The following is an 18,501-nucleotide window of genomic DNA, read 5'->3' as shown; positions in this document are numbered from 1 at the left end:
ATCCACTTTATTTTTTTTCCTTCTGTTGCTTGTGCTTTTGCTATCTAAGAAACCATTGCCTAATCCAAGGTTACAGAGATTTACTCCTATGTTTTCTTCTAAGAGTTTTATAGTTTTGCTCTTAGATTTAGGACCATGATCTATTTTAGATTAGGTTTTTTTGTATGGTTTGAGGTAAGAGTCCACCTTCATTCCTTTGTATGTGGATATACAGTTATCCCAACACTGTTGAAAAGATTATTCTTTCTCCATTAAATATTCTTGACATCTTTGTTTTAAAAAATCAATAAGGGACTTATTTCTAGACTCTCAATTATATTTCATTGATAGAAATATCTGTCCTTATGCTAGTACCACATTGTCTTGATGATTGGAGCTGGCTAGAAAACTTGAAAGCAAGAATTGTCACTTCTCCAACTTTATTCTTTTAAAATATTGTTTTGGCTGTTCTGGGTCCCTTGCATTTCAATATGAATTTGAGGATCACCTTGTCATTTTTGGCAAAACAAGCTGGAATTTTAGTAAGGATTGTTTTGAATCTGTAAGTCAGTTTTGAAGTATTCCCATCTTAACAATATTAAGTCTCTTGATCCATGAACATGGAATGTCGTTCCATTTGTTTAGATTTTCTTTAATATCTTTCAACAGTGTTTTTGCAGTCTTTGGTGTAGAAATCTTGCACATCTTTTGTTAAATTTATTCCTAAGTGTTTTATTCTTTTTGATGTTATTCAAGTCTAATTGTTTTCTTAATTTTATTTGGAAATGTTTACCCCTAATGTATAGAAATGCAGTTGATCTTTGTATATTGATCTTATATCTTGCAACCTTTCTGAACCTGTTCAAACAGATTTTAGCGGCTTCCCTAGTATTTTTCTATATATAAGATCCTGACATCTGCAGATCGAGATAATTTTACTTCTTCCTTTCCAATTTGGATGCCTTTTAAAAACTTTTTTCTTGCCTAATTGACATAGAGAGAACTTCCAGTACAATGTTGAGTAGAGATAGCAAGAGTGAACATCCTTTCCTTCTTCCTGATCTTAGGGGGAAAGCATTATTTTACCATTAAGTTTGATATTAGCTGTGGGGTTTTTGTAAATGCTCTTTATCAGGCTGAGGAAGTTTCCTTTTATTCGTAGTTTGTTGAGTATTTTTATCATGGAAGAGTATTAAATTTTGTCAAATGCTTTCTCTGCATCCACTGAAATGACCAGGTGGGTTTTGTCCTTTTTTGAATAAATTACATTGATTGGTTTTTTTTTATAAATTTATTTATTTTTATTTGTTTATTTTTGGCTGCACTGGGTCTCCGTTGCTGTACGTGGGCTTTCTCTAGTTGCGGCGAGCAGGGGCTACTCTTCGTTGCGGTGCGCAGGCTTCTCATTGCGGTGGCTTCTCTTATTGCAGAGCACGGGCTCTAGGCACGCAGGCTTCAGTAGTTGGGGCACGCAGGCTCAGTAGTTGGGGCTCGCGGGCTCTAGAGTGCAGGCTCAGTAGTTGTGGCACACGGGCTTAGTTGCTCCGCGGCATGTGGGATCTTCCGGGACCAGGGCTCGAACCCGTGTCCCCTGCATTGGCAGGCAGATTCTTAACCACTGTGCCACCAGGGAAGCCCTGATTGGTTTTTATATGTTAAACCAACCTTGAATTCCTGGGATAAATTATATTTAATCATGGTGTATAATCTTTTTTTATGTTGTTGGAATAGGTTGCTGGTATTTAATTGAGGGGTTTCGTGTGCCTATTCGTACATGATACAGCATGGTTTCCAAAAGTGACAATTTTGAAACAACCTAAATGTTCTAAATGACAATTTTGAAATAACCTAATCAGTAGGGGTGTAGTTACATAAACTACATAGCAATTTAAATGAAAAATAAGGAGAGCTATACATACTCACATGGAGAGCTTTCCAAGACATATGCTTTTTAAAAAAAATGTAGTATAATACAATAGTCATAAATGTTATTCCCAACAGATATATAAAATATAGACAAATAAAAAATATACCATATGATATTTTCATATTTATATTTGTGTAGATATTTGGATAAATAGTAAAATATATGAATGAATATATACCAAACTAATAGTGGCAGTTCCCACAGGGGAGGGGAGTGGGATTAAGGGGACTTGAGATTTACCTGTATTATTAAAATTTTGATAATGGGAAAATACACATGTATATTTCTGTAAATTTAAAATACATAAATGTTTACAAACATAAAAATTAACTCACTGATACACACAAACCCATGTCCTAACAAATTTTACTGTAAACTAAGGGAAAGTTCTGTTAGCCCACAACACTGTCCTGTTCTTGCCACACAAACATAGAGGAAGCTGGTAAGATTAGAACCTGTGTCACTTAAAAATTAGTAATAAATTTAGAAAGAAAATTAGTACAGGATCAACACACGTATACTACAATAGGAAAAGGATAAAAGGGACAAGGAGAACAAATGACTGATGTAAAAAAACCTCACAAGCAAAATGTTACCAAGGAGAAGATGAAAATTTTGACCAAACGTTATTGCCATTAATTCCAAAAACTGATTAAATAATACCCTCAATAAAAGAAGAACTCATTGATAAGATATGAGATCTCAAGGAATAAGCAGCGAAGCAACAAAGGGAGATGAAATGTGACTCAGCTGAGGAAAAGTGTAGAAGAAGAAAATGAGTCCATCACAGAAACCAAGTCTGCATGGAAGCAAAGGAAATCTACACTGCTGAGAACACAATGAGAAGCATGGAGGACAGGACTGAGAAAAATGAGCAGAGCAAAATGGAAACAAAGAATCAGAAGGATAAGAGATTAAATGACCATTATGGGGAAAAAAAAGGGGGTCAAACATAAATAATTTGGTATCCCTGAAAAAATACCAAACAAATTGATTAAAATATATATATATATTTAAGTCTAATAATAATAATATAGCTTTGTGTCCCAGGAAGAAGTTACACAAAACTATGAATAGCCTAACAGTTATTAGATTTTAGAGTTAAGAATCTTTTGAGTATCTGATCCAAATTTTAGGTAAGCTAATAAAGGGAAAACATCAGATTGGCCTCAGACTTTTCCACACTAGCATTCAATGGAACAGTTCAAATAATAGCCTCAGAGAAAGAAAGTGTGACTCAAGGATCTTACACCAGCCAAACTGGTATTCAAGTATCAGGATAATGAACAGTATTTTTTTTTTTTACTATATTACAATTCAGAAACTAATTTTCTTTGAGCCCATCTCAAAGAGAAGAAACTTGAGGCAAGCAGGAATTTATTGGAAAAGCTGGAAAAAAGACACATAGTGAACATTAAATTAATTTTTAGGACTAAAACTAAAACAACTGCAGGAATTATCTTAGAGACCAAAAGATAAATGTCATAAACTAATACAATGTAGGAATGATTCAGTAAAAGTTGAAGAGGGGTGTAAGAGTGGAGGGCGGTATACTTACGCTGATTTCCTCATCTTTTAATATCCAGAGATTAAAATATTTTACTTACAGCTAAGTCACATAATAGAAATATAAATATAATTAAAGGTTTACAGGAAAACATCAGAAAATGAACTAAAATGTATTGGTGAAGGAAAAATAAGACTGAGATACTGACCCACACACCATGTTAGCCATGACAAGTGTGATTACAGTTAAACTGCTCTGAAGTCTTTGTATTGTTTGGGAGAAAAACAATATGATGATCTCAGTAGATGCAAAAAAGCACTTGATTAACTTCAATACCTCTTCATAACAAAAGCTCTTAACATACTAGGGTAAAAGAAAACTTCCCTAACCTGATAAATGATACCTATCACATTCTCACTGCTGACGTCATTTTCAGCAGGAAAACTCTGGAGGCATTTCTCCAACATCATGAATAAGACAAGGATGCCACTGTCTCATGTGGCATACAACATGGTTTTGTAAGTTCCAACCAGAATGGTGAAAGGAAAAGAAATCCAAAGCATAAAGGTCAGAAAGGAAGAAACAAAACTGTCATATGGGCACATTTCAGTTAGTTACATAGAAACCTAGCCAAAAAAATAACAAATTATTGTAAACGATAAGAGTGTTAGAAAGACAGCCAGCTACAGGATGTATCTTATCAGATCAATCTACTTTCTACTATATCCTTTTATAACTTTTGAATTTTATACCTTGGGCACACATTGCCTAGCAAAACTCTTTAATTATTTTAAAGTTATCCCTGATATTTTAAAACCATATATAGTATCCTATTGGCATAAAATGATGTGTGTATGTTTATATGCATTAAGAGTTGCTGAAAAGGCTGGTCATCAAAAATATGGGTAATTTTCTTAGTGCAATGTTGTATAGGTTGGTTTTAGTTTTTCCCCTTTTGTGGCTTGAATTATCATGTACTATATTTATAATGAAAATAAAGCCATTTTTACTATGAGAAAATGAGGAAATAAACTCCTCAAAATAGATATTTCCGTAATCTCTACATACCTGGGCCCAGAAATCTCTCATTTTTAAAACTCCCCTGCTGATTTTGATGATCACATTTGGGAACCACAGGGGTAGGATTTATCATCTAATTTGGGATCATCATCTAAATCACTGAAGCAAATGCACACTACCTTTGTCTAAAACCCAAATGTAAGCCAAAACAAAATGATTACCAGCCTGCATTTCAGAATCTCACCATTATGTTGGGCTCATTAATTGACACAGTTGCCCAGTTAACGAGGCATCAGCCAGCCCCTGACCTCCTCCCTGGCAGCCTCAATCATTTCCTCCTGAATCTTCACTAACCACGTGCCATTCTGGGCACATGTGGGGTCAGAGCATGGGCAGAAGGCCCTGGCCTCTGAGGGACCCCATTATACTTGGAAATACTCAAGGAAATGGACAAAAGTACATACTGCAACGGTTGCAGAAACACCCAAATGGCACTGAAAGCAGGAAATGGTACCCAGTATTGAGGCAGTGGTTGTGTCATAGAGCAAGTAGCCTAGCTTCTGCTGTCATCCCATGGAATCAGGGAAAAGTTCAAAGTACAGCAAAGAGCGAAGGAATCCAATAGATGACACAGCCAGGGGCACTCTACACCCGTGCTCTAGGGAGGTGCTCTTCACAAAGAACTCCAGGCTCTTAGTTTGCTAGGGCTGCTGTAACCAAGTACCACAAACTGGGTGGCATAAACAGGAGACACCTATTGTCTCACAGTTTTGGGGGCTAGTAGTCTGAGATCAAGTTGTCGGCAGGGTTGGCGCCTCGTGAAGGTGAGGAAGAATCTGTCCCGTGCCTCTCTCCTAGCTTCTGGTGGTTTTCTGGCAGTCTCTGGCTTGTAAGATGCATCATCTCAATCTCTGCTTCATGTTTACTTGGCGTTCTCCGTGTGTACATGTCTGTGCCCAGATTTCCTCTTTTTATAAGTACACCAGTCATATTGGATTAGGGGCCCACCCTACGCCAGTATTACCTCATCTTAACTAATTACATCTGTAGCAGCCCAATTTCCAAGTAAGGTCACATTCTGAGGTCCTGGGGTTAGGACTTCATCATATGGATTTGGGGGTGGGAGGACACAGTTCAACTCATAACACATGCAAGTGGTGCTCTCTGGAATTTGGGCAGCCAGGAGATTCTGGCCCAAGCACACTTGACTGTCTTGATTTCTCAGAGCTCTGCAAGCCTGCGGGCTCTGAAATCCCCATGGGGGTGCAGCAGTGTGGGTTTTGGTGGGGGGTGCTGTGGGGCCTCTGATGGAGGGTAGAGGTCTGGTCGGCTCACCTGTGTGTTATCTGTCACTACAGGTTATATTGAAGCTGCTATCATTCCAGCTGGAGCTCGAAGGATTCGCGTGGTGGAAGATAAACCTGCCCACAGTTTTCTGGGTAAAACAAAAAATGGTTTGACTCATAGTTTATGTTCTGAGCATTGATTTAGACAATCAGGCTGCTAATTTGGTTCAGCAAAATGCTGAAGGGGTGCTCTCAAGCCGTTGGTTTTATACTCATATTTTAGGTGTAATGCTATAAGTAATCAACATGGACCAAACAGTGCTGTTGTATTTGGCTCAAGTGCAGCCATCCCCAAGGTAGATGAGGGGCAAGGGGAAGGGGTGAGTAGGAACCACCAGCTTCGGACAGGAAAGCAGGTGACAGAAGAGTGAGTGAAAGAAGTTGTGAGGAGTTGGGATAGCCTAAGTCCCCCAAAGTAACCCCAGGAGAGCTCAGGTAGCCCTGCCCCCTCCTCCCAACTCTCTTACCTGCCTCCCATCCATCTGTGTCCTGGAGGCCATAATGGCCGCTGCTGCTCCTGCTGCCAGCCTAGGACCTTGCTGTCCCTCGGGTTGACATCCATGTCAGTCTTCATCAGCCCCGTCTGTGGTTTTTCCCACCTCCCCGGCATGGATGCTGGCCCAGTCCCGCCTGGCACTGTTCTCTAAAACTGTCCCAGCTGTTGTTCGACAAATAGAACGATGCTCGTAAATGCTTTCCGAAACGGGGCCTTGTGCTGCTCTCAGCACCTTCTTCAAAGTGATGGCCTTTATACTAAATTCTCAAAGAGTCCCCCTCCTTTCTGCCCATCTAAGGAAATTTGGTCAAGTTTACCAGCATTTGCTTCAGACCCCCATCACCCAGTGTCACCCCCAAAGGTAGCCTTTCCAACAGGTACACTGGCCCTCCCAGACCTGAAGATGACATTCCTGCTCCCCAGAAACACTGGGCCTCTGTGGGAGTCTGACATCACCTTTGACCCTTATCTTATTCAAAAATCATGATCCCAGTATCTCAGGTGCGGGGGCAATTCCAAGGTCGGCTTACTGGCCCTTCCATAAAGCACCAGTAGGTGCCCTGAAAATAAGTTCCTCAGCTTCCAGTCCTGCCCTCCGAGACTTCCCAGGGCTGTTCCTCCAGCCCAAGGTATCTGGTGAAAATGGGAACATTATTTTTACTTCTACTCTTCTGTGTGATATAAGAATGACAGAGGGATGTCAGAATCTCTTAGATCACTCAACACCTAATTCCTGTAGTAAAAATGACTTTTCACTGGAACCCATCTTAGGGCCAACAAATAACAACTAGTGGTTGGTGCCTGGGGAGCCAGCTCTCACGGTGGTCCCTCTCCGCTCCTGAAGCCTGAGGGCCACACATTCCAATAATAACAGTCACATCGACATTGTGACTCCCAGTCATTGAGCCCTGCTCTGCTTTGCAGACCTGACCCCTAACCCCCCAACGTACTGCAGAGAATTGACGTGCCTATTTCACAGAGGAGGAAAATGAGGCTCTAGGAGTTCAGCAGCTTGTCCAAGCTCCTCACTGCAGCTGGGTCTGCTGCAACTCATGGAGCCTCCCAGAATTGCTCTGAGGTGTCAGTCACGGCCAGAGGTCGAGTGGGGATGATTTTTCACTGCAGAACATACGTTAAACCTGCCCATTGCTACTGCTTCGGTGTGTGGATTTCAGAGAAGCAGATGTCCATCCCGAAGAGATTGTTTGAATGTCTCAGGATGAATTCTCAGCTCCCCAGAAGCACTGGACCTCCCTGGGAGGTTGGAGCCAGCCTCTGTCCTCTTATCTGGAAATCGCAGGGTCTGGTGTGTGCACAAGGGAAATCCAAAGGTGGTCCATGCTTGTTACGTTTCTAAAGTTAGTTCAACAAGCCTTGTTTCCACTCGGGGCTGGGTGCTTTGGAAGTCAACCCTGTGTAACTTTGAATTACTCTCACATTGCGGGAGCAGTTCCTAAAGAATTCACCCCACCTACCTTCAACCCATGCTGCCTGGCTTTCTGCTCAAAACCACCTGGAACAGGAAATGCCTCTGCAGTTTGCATCCATAGCTGAGAGCAGAGCTGGCAGAACTCCGAGTGGAAATAAAAGGAGCTGACTCAACGCCAGGATTAGAAGTAGGTTGAACGTGGGTCAAGTCTTCCAGTGGAATCCAGGAGGGAGAGAGACAGAAAGGAGCCTGGCTTCTTCACAGCGCCATGCAGGGAGTGGGCATGCAGACAGCATCCGACCTCTTGTACCTGCCCCCAGGCAGCTCCAGAGAGGAGCTGAGCCATCCCAGCAGGAATGCCCGCTCCCTGCTCCCTGGAAAGGCTCAGGATCTCTCACAGTGCCCGGAACTACAGGGACATTGTATAAATGTCCACAGAGAGATAGAAGGGCCCTGAGGGAAACAGACGGTCACCATATGACCTCACATTCCAGGCCATTGAGGAGGTTTGGTTCTGCTGTGGTAGCAAGGGAGAGCGTGTGCCATCTTCATCCCTGCAGAAGTCTCTCCAGCTGTTGAGAGGCTTCTGAGCAACACATACAAAAGCAAGTGCTGCTATATTTGTGACAGGGTTTAAAACACCCAACCTCTGACTGAGGCAGGATCAGCAAGTGAAAATATCCTCCCCAGCAAATCAGAACTACAGACATTATAGATAGAATCAAGTCACTCAGGAATTCCCTTTGTTCTTAACTTTATATTTCCCTATCAAAGCAGAGCATTTGTAATCATCTTAATGGTCCCTGTTGAGTTTCTAGGCCTAAAAATTCTAATTTCAAATATAAACTAATCTCAAAATGCTTACAGACAAAGGGGGCTTGCACATACCATTGATGCCAAAGGATCGAGAGGAACGGGAATTTCTGGGGCCCAAAACTTATTTAATTTGGGAGGCCTTCTTTAAGGGAAAGAATACACTACGTATAGGGCCTTGGAAAGGACTGGTGCACGAGAGGGGCCCCGGAGCTTCAGCCTCCCCGGCTCTCACAGACCCTGCTCTGTGAAGCTTGCTCCGGGGTGGAGGCCGTTACAGATGGGCCAGGAGAGACCTGCACACTCTCTCTTTGGGGCTGACACGGCCCCACAAGCTGGTTCTCTCATCAGACCCCGCATTGAACCTATCAATTCACTGTCAGTGATGTTCAGATCTTGATGTTCCAACAGACCTTCTGAGGCTGCAGTCTTACCCTTTGGAAAGGATGTCAGGTACAAACTCCAATTTTAGCAGGAAGTTCTGATTCCTCAGCATGGACCATGGCAACCTGCAAATTTTGAATCCTGCTGACTAAATGACTCACCCCAGAGTCAACAGGTTTGCAGCGATCCCCATGATTCTTGGAACTGCTGGCCTGCTACTTAGAATTCTGCCTCTGAGTTTTCATCCCACTGCAAAATGCATGGAGGGGTGTCATCACGATCACACTGTCCTGAGGAAGGGGCACCGGCTTTCAGACGAGGGGTCAAGTGGCAGTTGTAAAGCTGAGACTGTGGTGCCTGGAAGTTTGCAGCCGCCTTGCAGATGGCGGCCGCAGAGCTTGGACAAGCGAAGTGGATGCTTTCTGGAACCATGAGAGCCCCGACCCCGACCACACACATACCCTGAGGCTGTGACAGTATGAGATTTTGCCAGTTCGGCAGCCCCAGGCCAGGACCTCCAAAGCAAAGACAGGTGACTTCAGAAGTCCTGGGAGTTCCCAGCAGCGGTATGTGGATGGGAGAGGTCACGGTTCGCATCTCTTCCCATCTCTGCCGTCACAGAGCTCACGTGGATAACTTGCAACCTGTCATGTGGGCACATTTACACCTTGCATAGTGACAAGCACTATAAATCTCGACTGCTTTCCCCAGAGAGCCTGCCACCAGCACTGCACTGTCTGGCATGTTCCTCCCCATCCTGCTGCTGGCCTTTTCTGGAAGAGCCGGTGAGCCACTGCCTGCCTCTCTCACTTGCCCTCCCCCCTTCTCTGACCATACTCACTCCTCCACGGCCTCCCTCGCCCACCCTGCAGGCCGCCTCCTGAAGTATCACCTCCCCCAACCCCTACTGCCAAGCAGGACACTCCCCTGGTGGTGAGAGGGTGGCACGCCACCAGGCCCAGCGGGGTCTTTGTCTGTCCCCTGTGTCACCTATGGCAGGTGCCTCTGCCAGCAGAAGTGGGGCTTCCCCAGGCGGCCCCCACACCTCTGCGTGGCGTTTCTGTGGACGGGTTTATAATCGGCCCCAGGTGTGCCCTCCTGCACTTTTTCCAGTCCTTCCCGCTCTTGACCTCACAGGTGTTTGACTTTTGGCACAGAGGCAGGGTGGTTTTCCGTTTATAATCCAATAAAGTCCTTTTAGAGCACCTTGGAAACAAGGCCAAATGAGAAAGAGCCGCCGCATCCTGAACAAAGCGCCGGACAGGAGCAGGGCCCAGGAGAGCCTGGATAGAGTATACCGGGCCTTCTGAATCTCAGGGGGTACGAAGCTACGTTAGTGAGGATCCTAGCATGATTTCTAGGAATCCATACTAGTGATTTTCTTTCTCAACCTGCCCTGCCCCCATCATGGTTAGTAGTTTTTAAAAACCAACCTCCAAATGTGACATGTGAAAGCCAAACCCAGTTCTCAGTTTCTGTGTTATTGGCTTCAGACACTGCTGGATCCAGGGGCTTAAGATGATATCATGGGAAATAGAGTCTCTGTCCTGGCACTGCTGTCCTTTCTCAGTTGACTTTAATCTAGGGACCTCTTGCCACGTACTGGCAAGACTTATATCAAGTCTCTGGGCAACCTGTGGAAAGAAATCTTCTTCCCAAGGTGAATGAAAGTCTTAGAATTGAATCTTACCTTCCAGGGTTAGGTGATGGACACACTCCTGGAGCTGGGGTGGAGTTTGGGGTCAGCCCCACGTGACTGGGGGAAGAACACATCCCCAAAAGCTCCTCTGGGCGTTGTTACTTGCAGAAGGAGAGAGAAATGGCAGGCAGCAACACACTAGATGCTCACAGAAGCCCTAAGACAGAACAAGGCCAGGGCCCAGGCCAGGTCCCAGCCCAGGGCACTGAACGCAGGAGTCGACTGGGGCACACGCGTGGGCTGAGACAGGAGGAGAGGGCCTCCCCAATGTGCCCCTGGTCTCTGTGTGGGAAATGGGTTCTGTGGGGTGACCCCAGCATGATGGGGGTCAGCAGACAGCTTTACAGAAACTCATTCTGCTCATCTCTCTGATTCTCGGTTTCAAGGGTTCTCAACATGCTCGTGTCCCCACCCCAATGACAATGACAGTGAGCCTTCTCTTTCCTTCTCCACCTCCATAGCCCCTCTCTGTCACCTCCTCTTCCCAATGAGACTTCCAATATTCCTTCACCTTCCACTTGCTTCTCCACATGGGGCAGGGTACCTTTCTCCCTCCACCACCCTACACAGAAACTGAGCTTAACAAGGAGGCAAGGAGTAACAGCCCGAGCTGCCCACACGCTCCAGGCCACCCCTTCTCCCTGCTTTTCTTGCAGTCTCAGCTCAGGTGTCCTCCTTCAGAAGGCCTTCCCCACGTGCCCCAATCTCTGCCCACACGAGCGTGCACAGGCCCCAGACTGGCCTCTGTCACTGAGCTTCTGGAAGTGTATCGTGTTTATCTGTCTTCTCACCAATCTCCCTTTCAAACATTGAGCTCCCAAGGGCAGGAGCTATGCCTCCATCGCCAGCTACAAGGCCCTCAGAAAAAGGTGAGGGATTGGTGTAGGGACGTGTCGGCTGTTCCCTGTGCTTCCCTGACTTGTTTTTACTGAGGCTTTTCTTTTTTTTATTTAATTTATTTATTTTTGGCTGTGTTGGGTCTTCATTGCTGTGCGCGGGCTTTCTCTAGTTGCGGTGAGCAGGGGCTACTCTTCGTTGTGGTGTGCGGGCTTCTTATTGTGGTGGCCTCTCTTGTTGCAGAGCACGGACTCTAGGCTCACAGGCTTCAGTAGTTGTGTCTTGCAGGCTCTAAAGCGCAGGCTCAGTAGTTGTGGCGCACGGGCTTAGTTGCTCTGCGGCATGTGGGACCTTCCCAGACCAGGGCTTGAACCCGTGTCCCCTGCATTGGCAGGCGGATTCTTAACCACTGCGCCACCAGGGAAGCCCCTACTGAGGCTTTTCTTAAAGGTTTCTGTTCCCTCATTTGTCTGTCTGCTACTTCCCACCAGCCCGTACTGATTCTGAAAACCAAATTTACATATGCATGTGCAAGAAACAATTTTCCAAACCTTCAGAGAAATTGAAAGAACAATGAACACTCATACAGCCTTAGCCTAGATACCCGTGTAGCTAACATGACCAAACATACTTTTAAGTTATTAGTTCACTGGAAGCTGTGGAAAACCGTAAGTTTAGTTATTTTTATGAGGGTATGTAGAACGTGAGAACCCCCCCCCCACAGCAATTTGAGCTTGGAATTTGTTCTCTTTGAGGATATGACATTTGCACATTTCAGTGTCTGTCATAAAACTCTAGACTGATGCTATAACCTAAAGAATGTGGGAGCTTGGTCTGTTTAGGTTCAGATCTCCACATGACAGTGTAATAGCTGTATGACTTTAGGCAGGTTACTTAACCTCTCTGTGCCCCCATTTCCACATCTGTGAAAAGAGGGAAATAATCCTTTACCTTAGAGAGTTGTTGGGAAAGTTAAATGGGTAAAAGCATATGGAGGAGCTAAACCAGAGAATGTGCCCCTTAAATGGGGACTTGCAGGCAGTGGCTGAGGAAGAGAAAAAGGCACAGAAATTGTGAGTATGCCAACAGTCTCGCTTCCTTCCAGTAGCCAGGAAATCTCGATAGTAGGTAGAATTTCTTGAAGGGAAGCATTCGATTCTAAGTGGTAGAGCTTTCTCTTTTCGAAGACTTCCCTGGAGTCCTGTAAATCCCCAGCCACTCACTGGGCAGCCACCCTGAGTATGAACCCCCTCCTGGAAGCCATCCTGCTGGAAAGCAGCCCTTCCCAGGTCCCTCGGTTTCTCTTGGCGGTTCCTGTAAGCACAGAGTCCTGAACATGCACCTCCCCCTTAGGGGCCAGGAGAGCCTGCTGGGACAATTGTGTCCTGCAGACAAGGAAGCGGAGGCCAGCATCCCTCAGCTGCTTGTGGCCTGACCAGGACTGGACCCACCGGGTCCTAACCCAGCCAGGGGCTCATGGACTCAGGGTTAACCGAAACCACTTTTGGGTTTCAAGTCTCATTATCCAAAATCAGTATTAAATGTGGGCATTTTATTAATACTTCTGGCCTCATAAGCAGAGAGTAGGGAATGGGATAGCACCTGATTTCGCTGATTGTGGGTTGAGCAGGGTCCCAAGGTGATTGAGAGCATCTGGTTCTCAGGGGACTCTAGCTGCACTGGCAGAGAGCATGGCATTGGACTTGGGGTGCACGGAAAGTTTTATTTTTTGACTGACATCAAGACTTACTGTCACCCATTTTCATTTGCCACCTCCTCCAAAATGCCAGAGTAGGTTCTAGTTATTTCTTTCTTTCCTAAATAACAAAACAGCACAAAAAAACAGAATTTCACTGCAGAATGCTCCCTCATGAGAACCACATGACTCTAAAACCTAAGTGAGGAAACAACAAAGAAAGTCACTGGTGAGCACTCAGATAATAATAAATACATAGCTTGTGTGGAAAACCAAATCTTTGCTATGGCCAATCAGCAAGATGTCGATTCCTTGTCAGTTCCAACACACTTTGTATGGAGTGTGAGAGAGCAAAGTGTGAACCCAGCAAAGGCCACAAAGCTGAGGGTGGGAGGGCCCCCACCACCCACAAGACATCGGCTCACTGTTACTGCCACGCCTGTAGGCAGCTCAGGCTTCCAGACTCTTCGTGTTTGGTAGAATGACACTTGTTTCTTGAAGGAGCATCTGCTTTACTAATCTAGGGCTATCAAATCCTTGAGGGGCATTGGAGTTAGGCTGCCCTCTAAAAAGCCCCAGGTAGGTAAGAGTAAAATGAAGGATGAATTTTGCTAAAGCTACAAATCCTGTATTGTAGCCTTGGACACGTTAAAATAGAATCGATTCATCCGGCGGAAAACCCCCTATTCTGTTAATCTCGTGAAATGTGATTGGGCTGTGGCTGTCTCCATTCTCTGGTGCTCCTCCCTGCACCCCCCACCGAGTGAGCTGATTCTGAGACAGCGGCCCATGCTCAGAGGTGCAGGAGTCACGACAACTCTCTCTCGGAGGGTCCTGGGGTCAGGAGCTGTTCTCTCCCTGTGAGCCAGGCTTCTGTTCTCAAAGAAAGCTCCCTTTCTCTCACTGCAGGCCTCCCTCTTCTCCCCCGTGGAGGTAGAGAGTGAGACCTCCAACCCACCGCTCAGGACACCCTGACTCCTTTCAAAGACAGACTGACTCCCCCGATTCCATGGTGTTCCATTTTCTTTCTAGCTCTCAAAGACTCCAGCAAGAGATCCATCAACAGTGACTGGAAGATAGAGCTCCCCGGAGAGTTCCAGATTGCAGGCACGACCGTCCGCTATGTTAGAAGGGGCCTGTGGGAGAAAATTTCCGCCAAGGGACCAACCAAAATGCCTCTGCATTTGATGGTAATTTGCCGTGCTTTTGCATTTGTCTTGAGACCGCCGGCTCCAAGAGGTCTACCAGTTGACTTCTTCCCTGAGACCCTGTGGGCAGGAGGTGCACCTGGTTCCTGGTGGTTTACCTGGCCACCTGCTGCTCAAGTCTCTCTCTTGGTCTTTTCTTATCTAATCCCTTTGCCACGTGCTTCAAAATTCTGCCCTCTCAAAATTTTGCCCTAGCTCTTTACTGGCAGAACTCCCATCTTTTCCAAAAGGAACCACCTCCAGGAAGGAAATGCTTAGCCATGTGGCTGCCAGGGAGACTTGGCATTATTAAGCAGATAGCCCCACTCACAGTCTATGTTTTAATATCAGATGGCTTAGATTTGCCCCACAATTTGCATATCCACATCGGAAACTACCTTTTGGAAATGAACTGTTGACTCTGTTTCCAAACCAAAACCACTCAGGTTTTCCAGACTCTGCTTGCAACAAGGATTCAGGAATTGAGGGAGAGCCAGCTTCTACTGGCCTATTTACTCCCCAGGTGGTCTCGAGAAATCGTGCAATCAGGCCAGATCAGGGCACTCTGCTCTTGTGTGTTGTCTCAGGGAGGACCCCATGCAAACCACTGAAACATCCAGTTATGCTGCCTTTTAAGAATATGAAAGATCTCCAGGGACAGGAATGCCACCTTTGCCTTCTCAGGGTTCAGGACTTCTCGTGACTAACTTTTCATAGCTTGTAATTTTTTTTTTTTTTTTTTTTTTTTTGCGGTACGCGGGCCTCTCACTGTTGTGGCCTCTCCCGTTGCGGAGCACAGGCTCCGGACGCGCAGGCCCAGCGGCCATGGCTCACGGGCCCAGCCGCTCCACGGCATGTGGGATCCTCCCAGACCAGGGCACGAACCCGTATCCCCTGCATCGGCAGGCGGACTCTCAACCACTGCGCCACCAGGGAGGCCCCATAGCTTGTAATTATTGATTCCATGTCTCCTTCCAAAGAATGGGAGTTGTGACAGCTTGTGTGTCTGCAATCAAAGCACATTTTGTCCCCCATGCCTGCCAAAGTCTCTACTTGGAAGTTCTTATCTCCCCATTAATTTGTGGTCACGGGCAACCTGCAGCTGTTCAAGATTAGGTGACACCCAAGAGATTCCCAGGCCACTTCCCAGGGACTCTCCTGAGGAGACCAGCTCTGCGTGTGAGCAGAGATGTCACCCACAATGGCCCTAACCCTGTTACAATTTCTGATAAGAGTAAGGGGAGCCAGTTTCCACAGATGACATAAACTGTCCAGAAATCTATCAGTGCAACACTCCACACACTAAATCTACTGCAGGTATGTACTTGCAAGTTGATTTCTGGGACCTAAGAACCGGTACCTAAGTCATTTCTCTGTGATTAGATTGTTTCCTAATCTAAGTCATTGGAACAAATCCTCCTGTCCTGAGTTAAAAGCAGTCATTCAGAGGGACTAAAAGAGGAAGTAAAAGACAAGACAAAACCCAAGATAGCAGCGTCACCTTTAGCATGTGAATTTGCTTTTCTAGCAAACACCAAGATGGGCCTATTTCCTTTCTTTCCCAAAAGCTTTCATAAACCGTGAGTGAATTGTCAGCCCATTAAAGCAAATGCACAGCCTGGATTCATTCAGACCATAATAAACAAAACTCTGGGAAAGCAATAACTACCACAGCTGAAGTTCCTGCCCTCTTGAACATTAATCACTTTTCTCTCTTGAAATATAATTGTTACTACCAGTTTTTAAACCTAGAAACGAGAGGAGCCCATATGCCTCTGAAGGGAAATCCGTTGTCCCCTAACTGAGGTGTGCACATTGCTTGCAGGGTCAGGAGCGCCCGTAGAGCCACGGGGACCTGCATTTGAAAGCAGTTATGCACACGCATACAAATTATACGTGGCTACAAAATTGCATGAAATTGGTTTCATATGGATTCTCAATTCACCAGTCTTATTCCCATACTGAGATAATAAAGATCTCTTTTAAAGCCATTTTTTTTTTTTTTTAAACTGGAGGCATTTTTCCAAATGCATTACTGCAAGTCTCTTTCTTGGAGAAGTGGATGTTTATTCAGTTCGGGCTGCTCTTAGCACCCCACCCCACCCCGCCTGCAACTACAGCCCTTGGAGGGCTGGGAGATGCTTGGGAGGGAGGACGGCTCCTGTCGTCCAGCACACCGTCCACCTGGCCTCTCCAGGTCAGGTGGAGCACCCTCTGCCTCCAGCTCCTGCGGGCCGGCTCTCCCAGACCCCGGGCTGGAAGTGAAGCTGCTAGCTGCTTAGACCCAGGACTGCCCCCTTTTTCCAAGCGTAGCCTGAGGACATACCACCCACACCCAGGCCACTTGAAGCTCCCACAAGAGTGCTGCTTTTGCACCATTACATACACGTAGAGAAATAAAGCCAGTAGAGCACCTCTCTCTCTACAGGGCTAGAAACATGCATTACCAAACAAAGAGCAGGCCCTTCCAGTTCCCACTTACCAGGATTTCAGAACCAGGGGTCCCCAAGCTGCACGATGATGGCTCCCCTCCCCTCACTCCCAGCTTTAAGCCCTGTGCCAGGCTGTGCCACCCCGTGGGCATCGTCATCATCCTAGCTCCCATGGCAGCAGGAGGGCTCCTACATCCCTGACAGGCATCCCCAAGGTTCCCCTGCAGGGAGCTGTGTCTACCCTTGAGCCTGCCTTACACATAGCAGTGACTGGTGCTCGGGGTGTGAAGAGTGGTGTTCATTTTCAAAGAAGTAGAATAACCCTACTTGTTCAGATGCCTGTTTAGGAAAAGCAGTATGTTTGTGTCTCTCTCCCTGTAAGGGCAGCTTCGTGGGTGACTGTGGGAACGGGTACTTTGCTCTGCCTGGAGCAGCTCTCCACGTAAAGTGCAGTTAGGGCCCACAGATTTGCTAATCCCCAAATCCCTCGTCTAAACCAGTCCTCTCTCCAGTGGAAAAGAGTAGAACTCCCTGCCGATGGTTTACATAGGCTTCTGCCCTGAATTTGAGTATCTAGGGAACCCAAGACTGAAATAAAGGTGTGCCCCTGGAATGAACCTGTTTTGAAACCCTGAAAAGAACAGGTTACCCCTGGTAGGGAGACAGCCACAGCACGGCTTGGCTTGCAAGTTCAGCAATCCTGGGAGCTTTCGCTTTATTTCAAAATGGCCTTTTATTTTGCTGCTGATCCAGGTGTTGTTATTTCATGACCAAAATTATGGAATTCATTACGAATACACCATTCCCGTAAACTACACTGCTGAAAATCAAAGTGAACCAGAAAAACCGCAGGACTCCTTGTTCATCTGGACCCACAGCAGCTGGGAAGGTTGCAGTGTGCAGTGCGGAGGAGGTGAGCAGTAGGGTCACGGGCTCGTGGGCTGTGGGTTTTTGTCGAACAGAGAAGTGGATTCAGGGCACTCCGTGGTGGGTGCACAGAGCCTGGGAAAGGCTGGCCACATAACCTGTATTTCCATGGAATGTAACCACGTCCCACTGCAAACCTCTCTGCAAAACACTTGGGCAGAGTCTTCCAAACTCCTCCATGCTGGAGTTGTGCCCAGCTTTGCCTATGGCATGGGGCCCTTGGATGCTGATCCGAGGGGAGGTTTGGCTGATGTATGGTTGTGTCGCAAGTGTGACAGGTGACCCTGGGAATGAACAGAACAGACTTCCATCTGTTGCTGTTTGGTAGAGGGGCGCTGGAAGATGCTTCTGACCCTCAAATACCCTTTCCTTTTTGCCCCAGTGACCAATGGAAATACAGGGAAACCAATGGAACCAACAGTAATACAATGGAAAGAAAACGTCCTCCAACTCCAGTGAAACGTTCAGAGCCTGAGTCCTGGCTTCATGATTTGCCTCCATATATTAGCAGATGATTTACTCTCTCTATACTGATCAGCCTTCGTGCCCACTGCAGGGAGGAGACTCAAATACTGCAAAAATCAATATGAACAAAAGGCATCGTAGTCATTACTGTGTTGTTTAGGAGGAGCGGTTGGAAGCATTCTGAACTCTTAGCCAGCAGCCCCCTTAGTACAGCGTACTCTGTCACCCTGATGGGACACACAGAAGGGTGATGGGGGATGGATGCAGGATGGGTGAATTTTTGATGGACACAGAGTTAGAACAGAAGGTTGACCTGGACTCTGGAATGCCAACCCAGAGGGTGGGCTGGCAGGTGGG

General features: G+C 46.1%; 1 protein-coding gene across 4 annotated transcripts in view; it reads left to right on the top strand.

The window, feature by feature from the left end:
• The window catches only part of ADAMTS17 (ADAM metallopeptidase with thrombospondin type 1 motif 17), a 354,869-nt gene that overhangs the window by 267,238 nt on the left and 69,130 nt on the right, over nt 1–18,501 (top strand). For all 4 annotated transcript variants that reach the window (XM_060096914.1, XM_060096913.1, XM_060096915.1 and 1 more), the window contains 3 exons: nt 5,792–5,872; nt 14,166–14,323; nt 17,506–17,665. In XM_060096914.1, coding sequence (XP_059952897.1) covers nt 5,792–5,872; nt 14,166–14,323; nt 17,506–17,665 — 399 coding nt within the window. The remainder of the gene's footprint in view (nt 1–5,791; nt 5,873–14,165; nt 14,324–17,505; nt 17,666–18,501) is intronic.

The sequence above is a fragment of the Mesoplodon densirostris genome, chromosome 4, assembly GCF_025265405.1.
Source record: "Mesoplodon densirostris isolate mMesDen1 chromosome 4, mMesDen1 primary haplotype, whole genome shotgun sequence".
NCBI lineage: Eukaryota > Metazoa > Chordata > Mammalia > Artiodactyla > Ziphiidae > Mesoplodon > Mesoplodon densirostris.
This window is presented reverse-complemented; position numbering and strand designations above follow the sequence as displayed.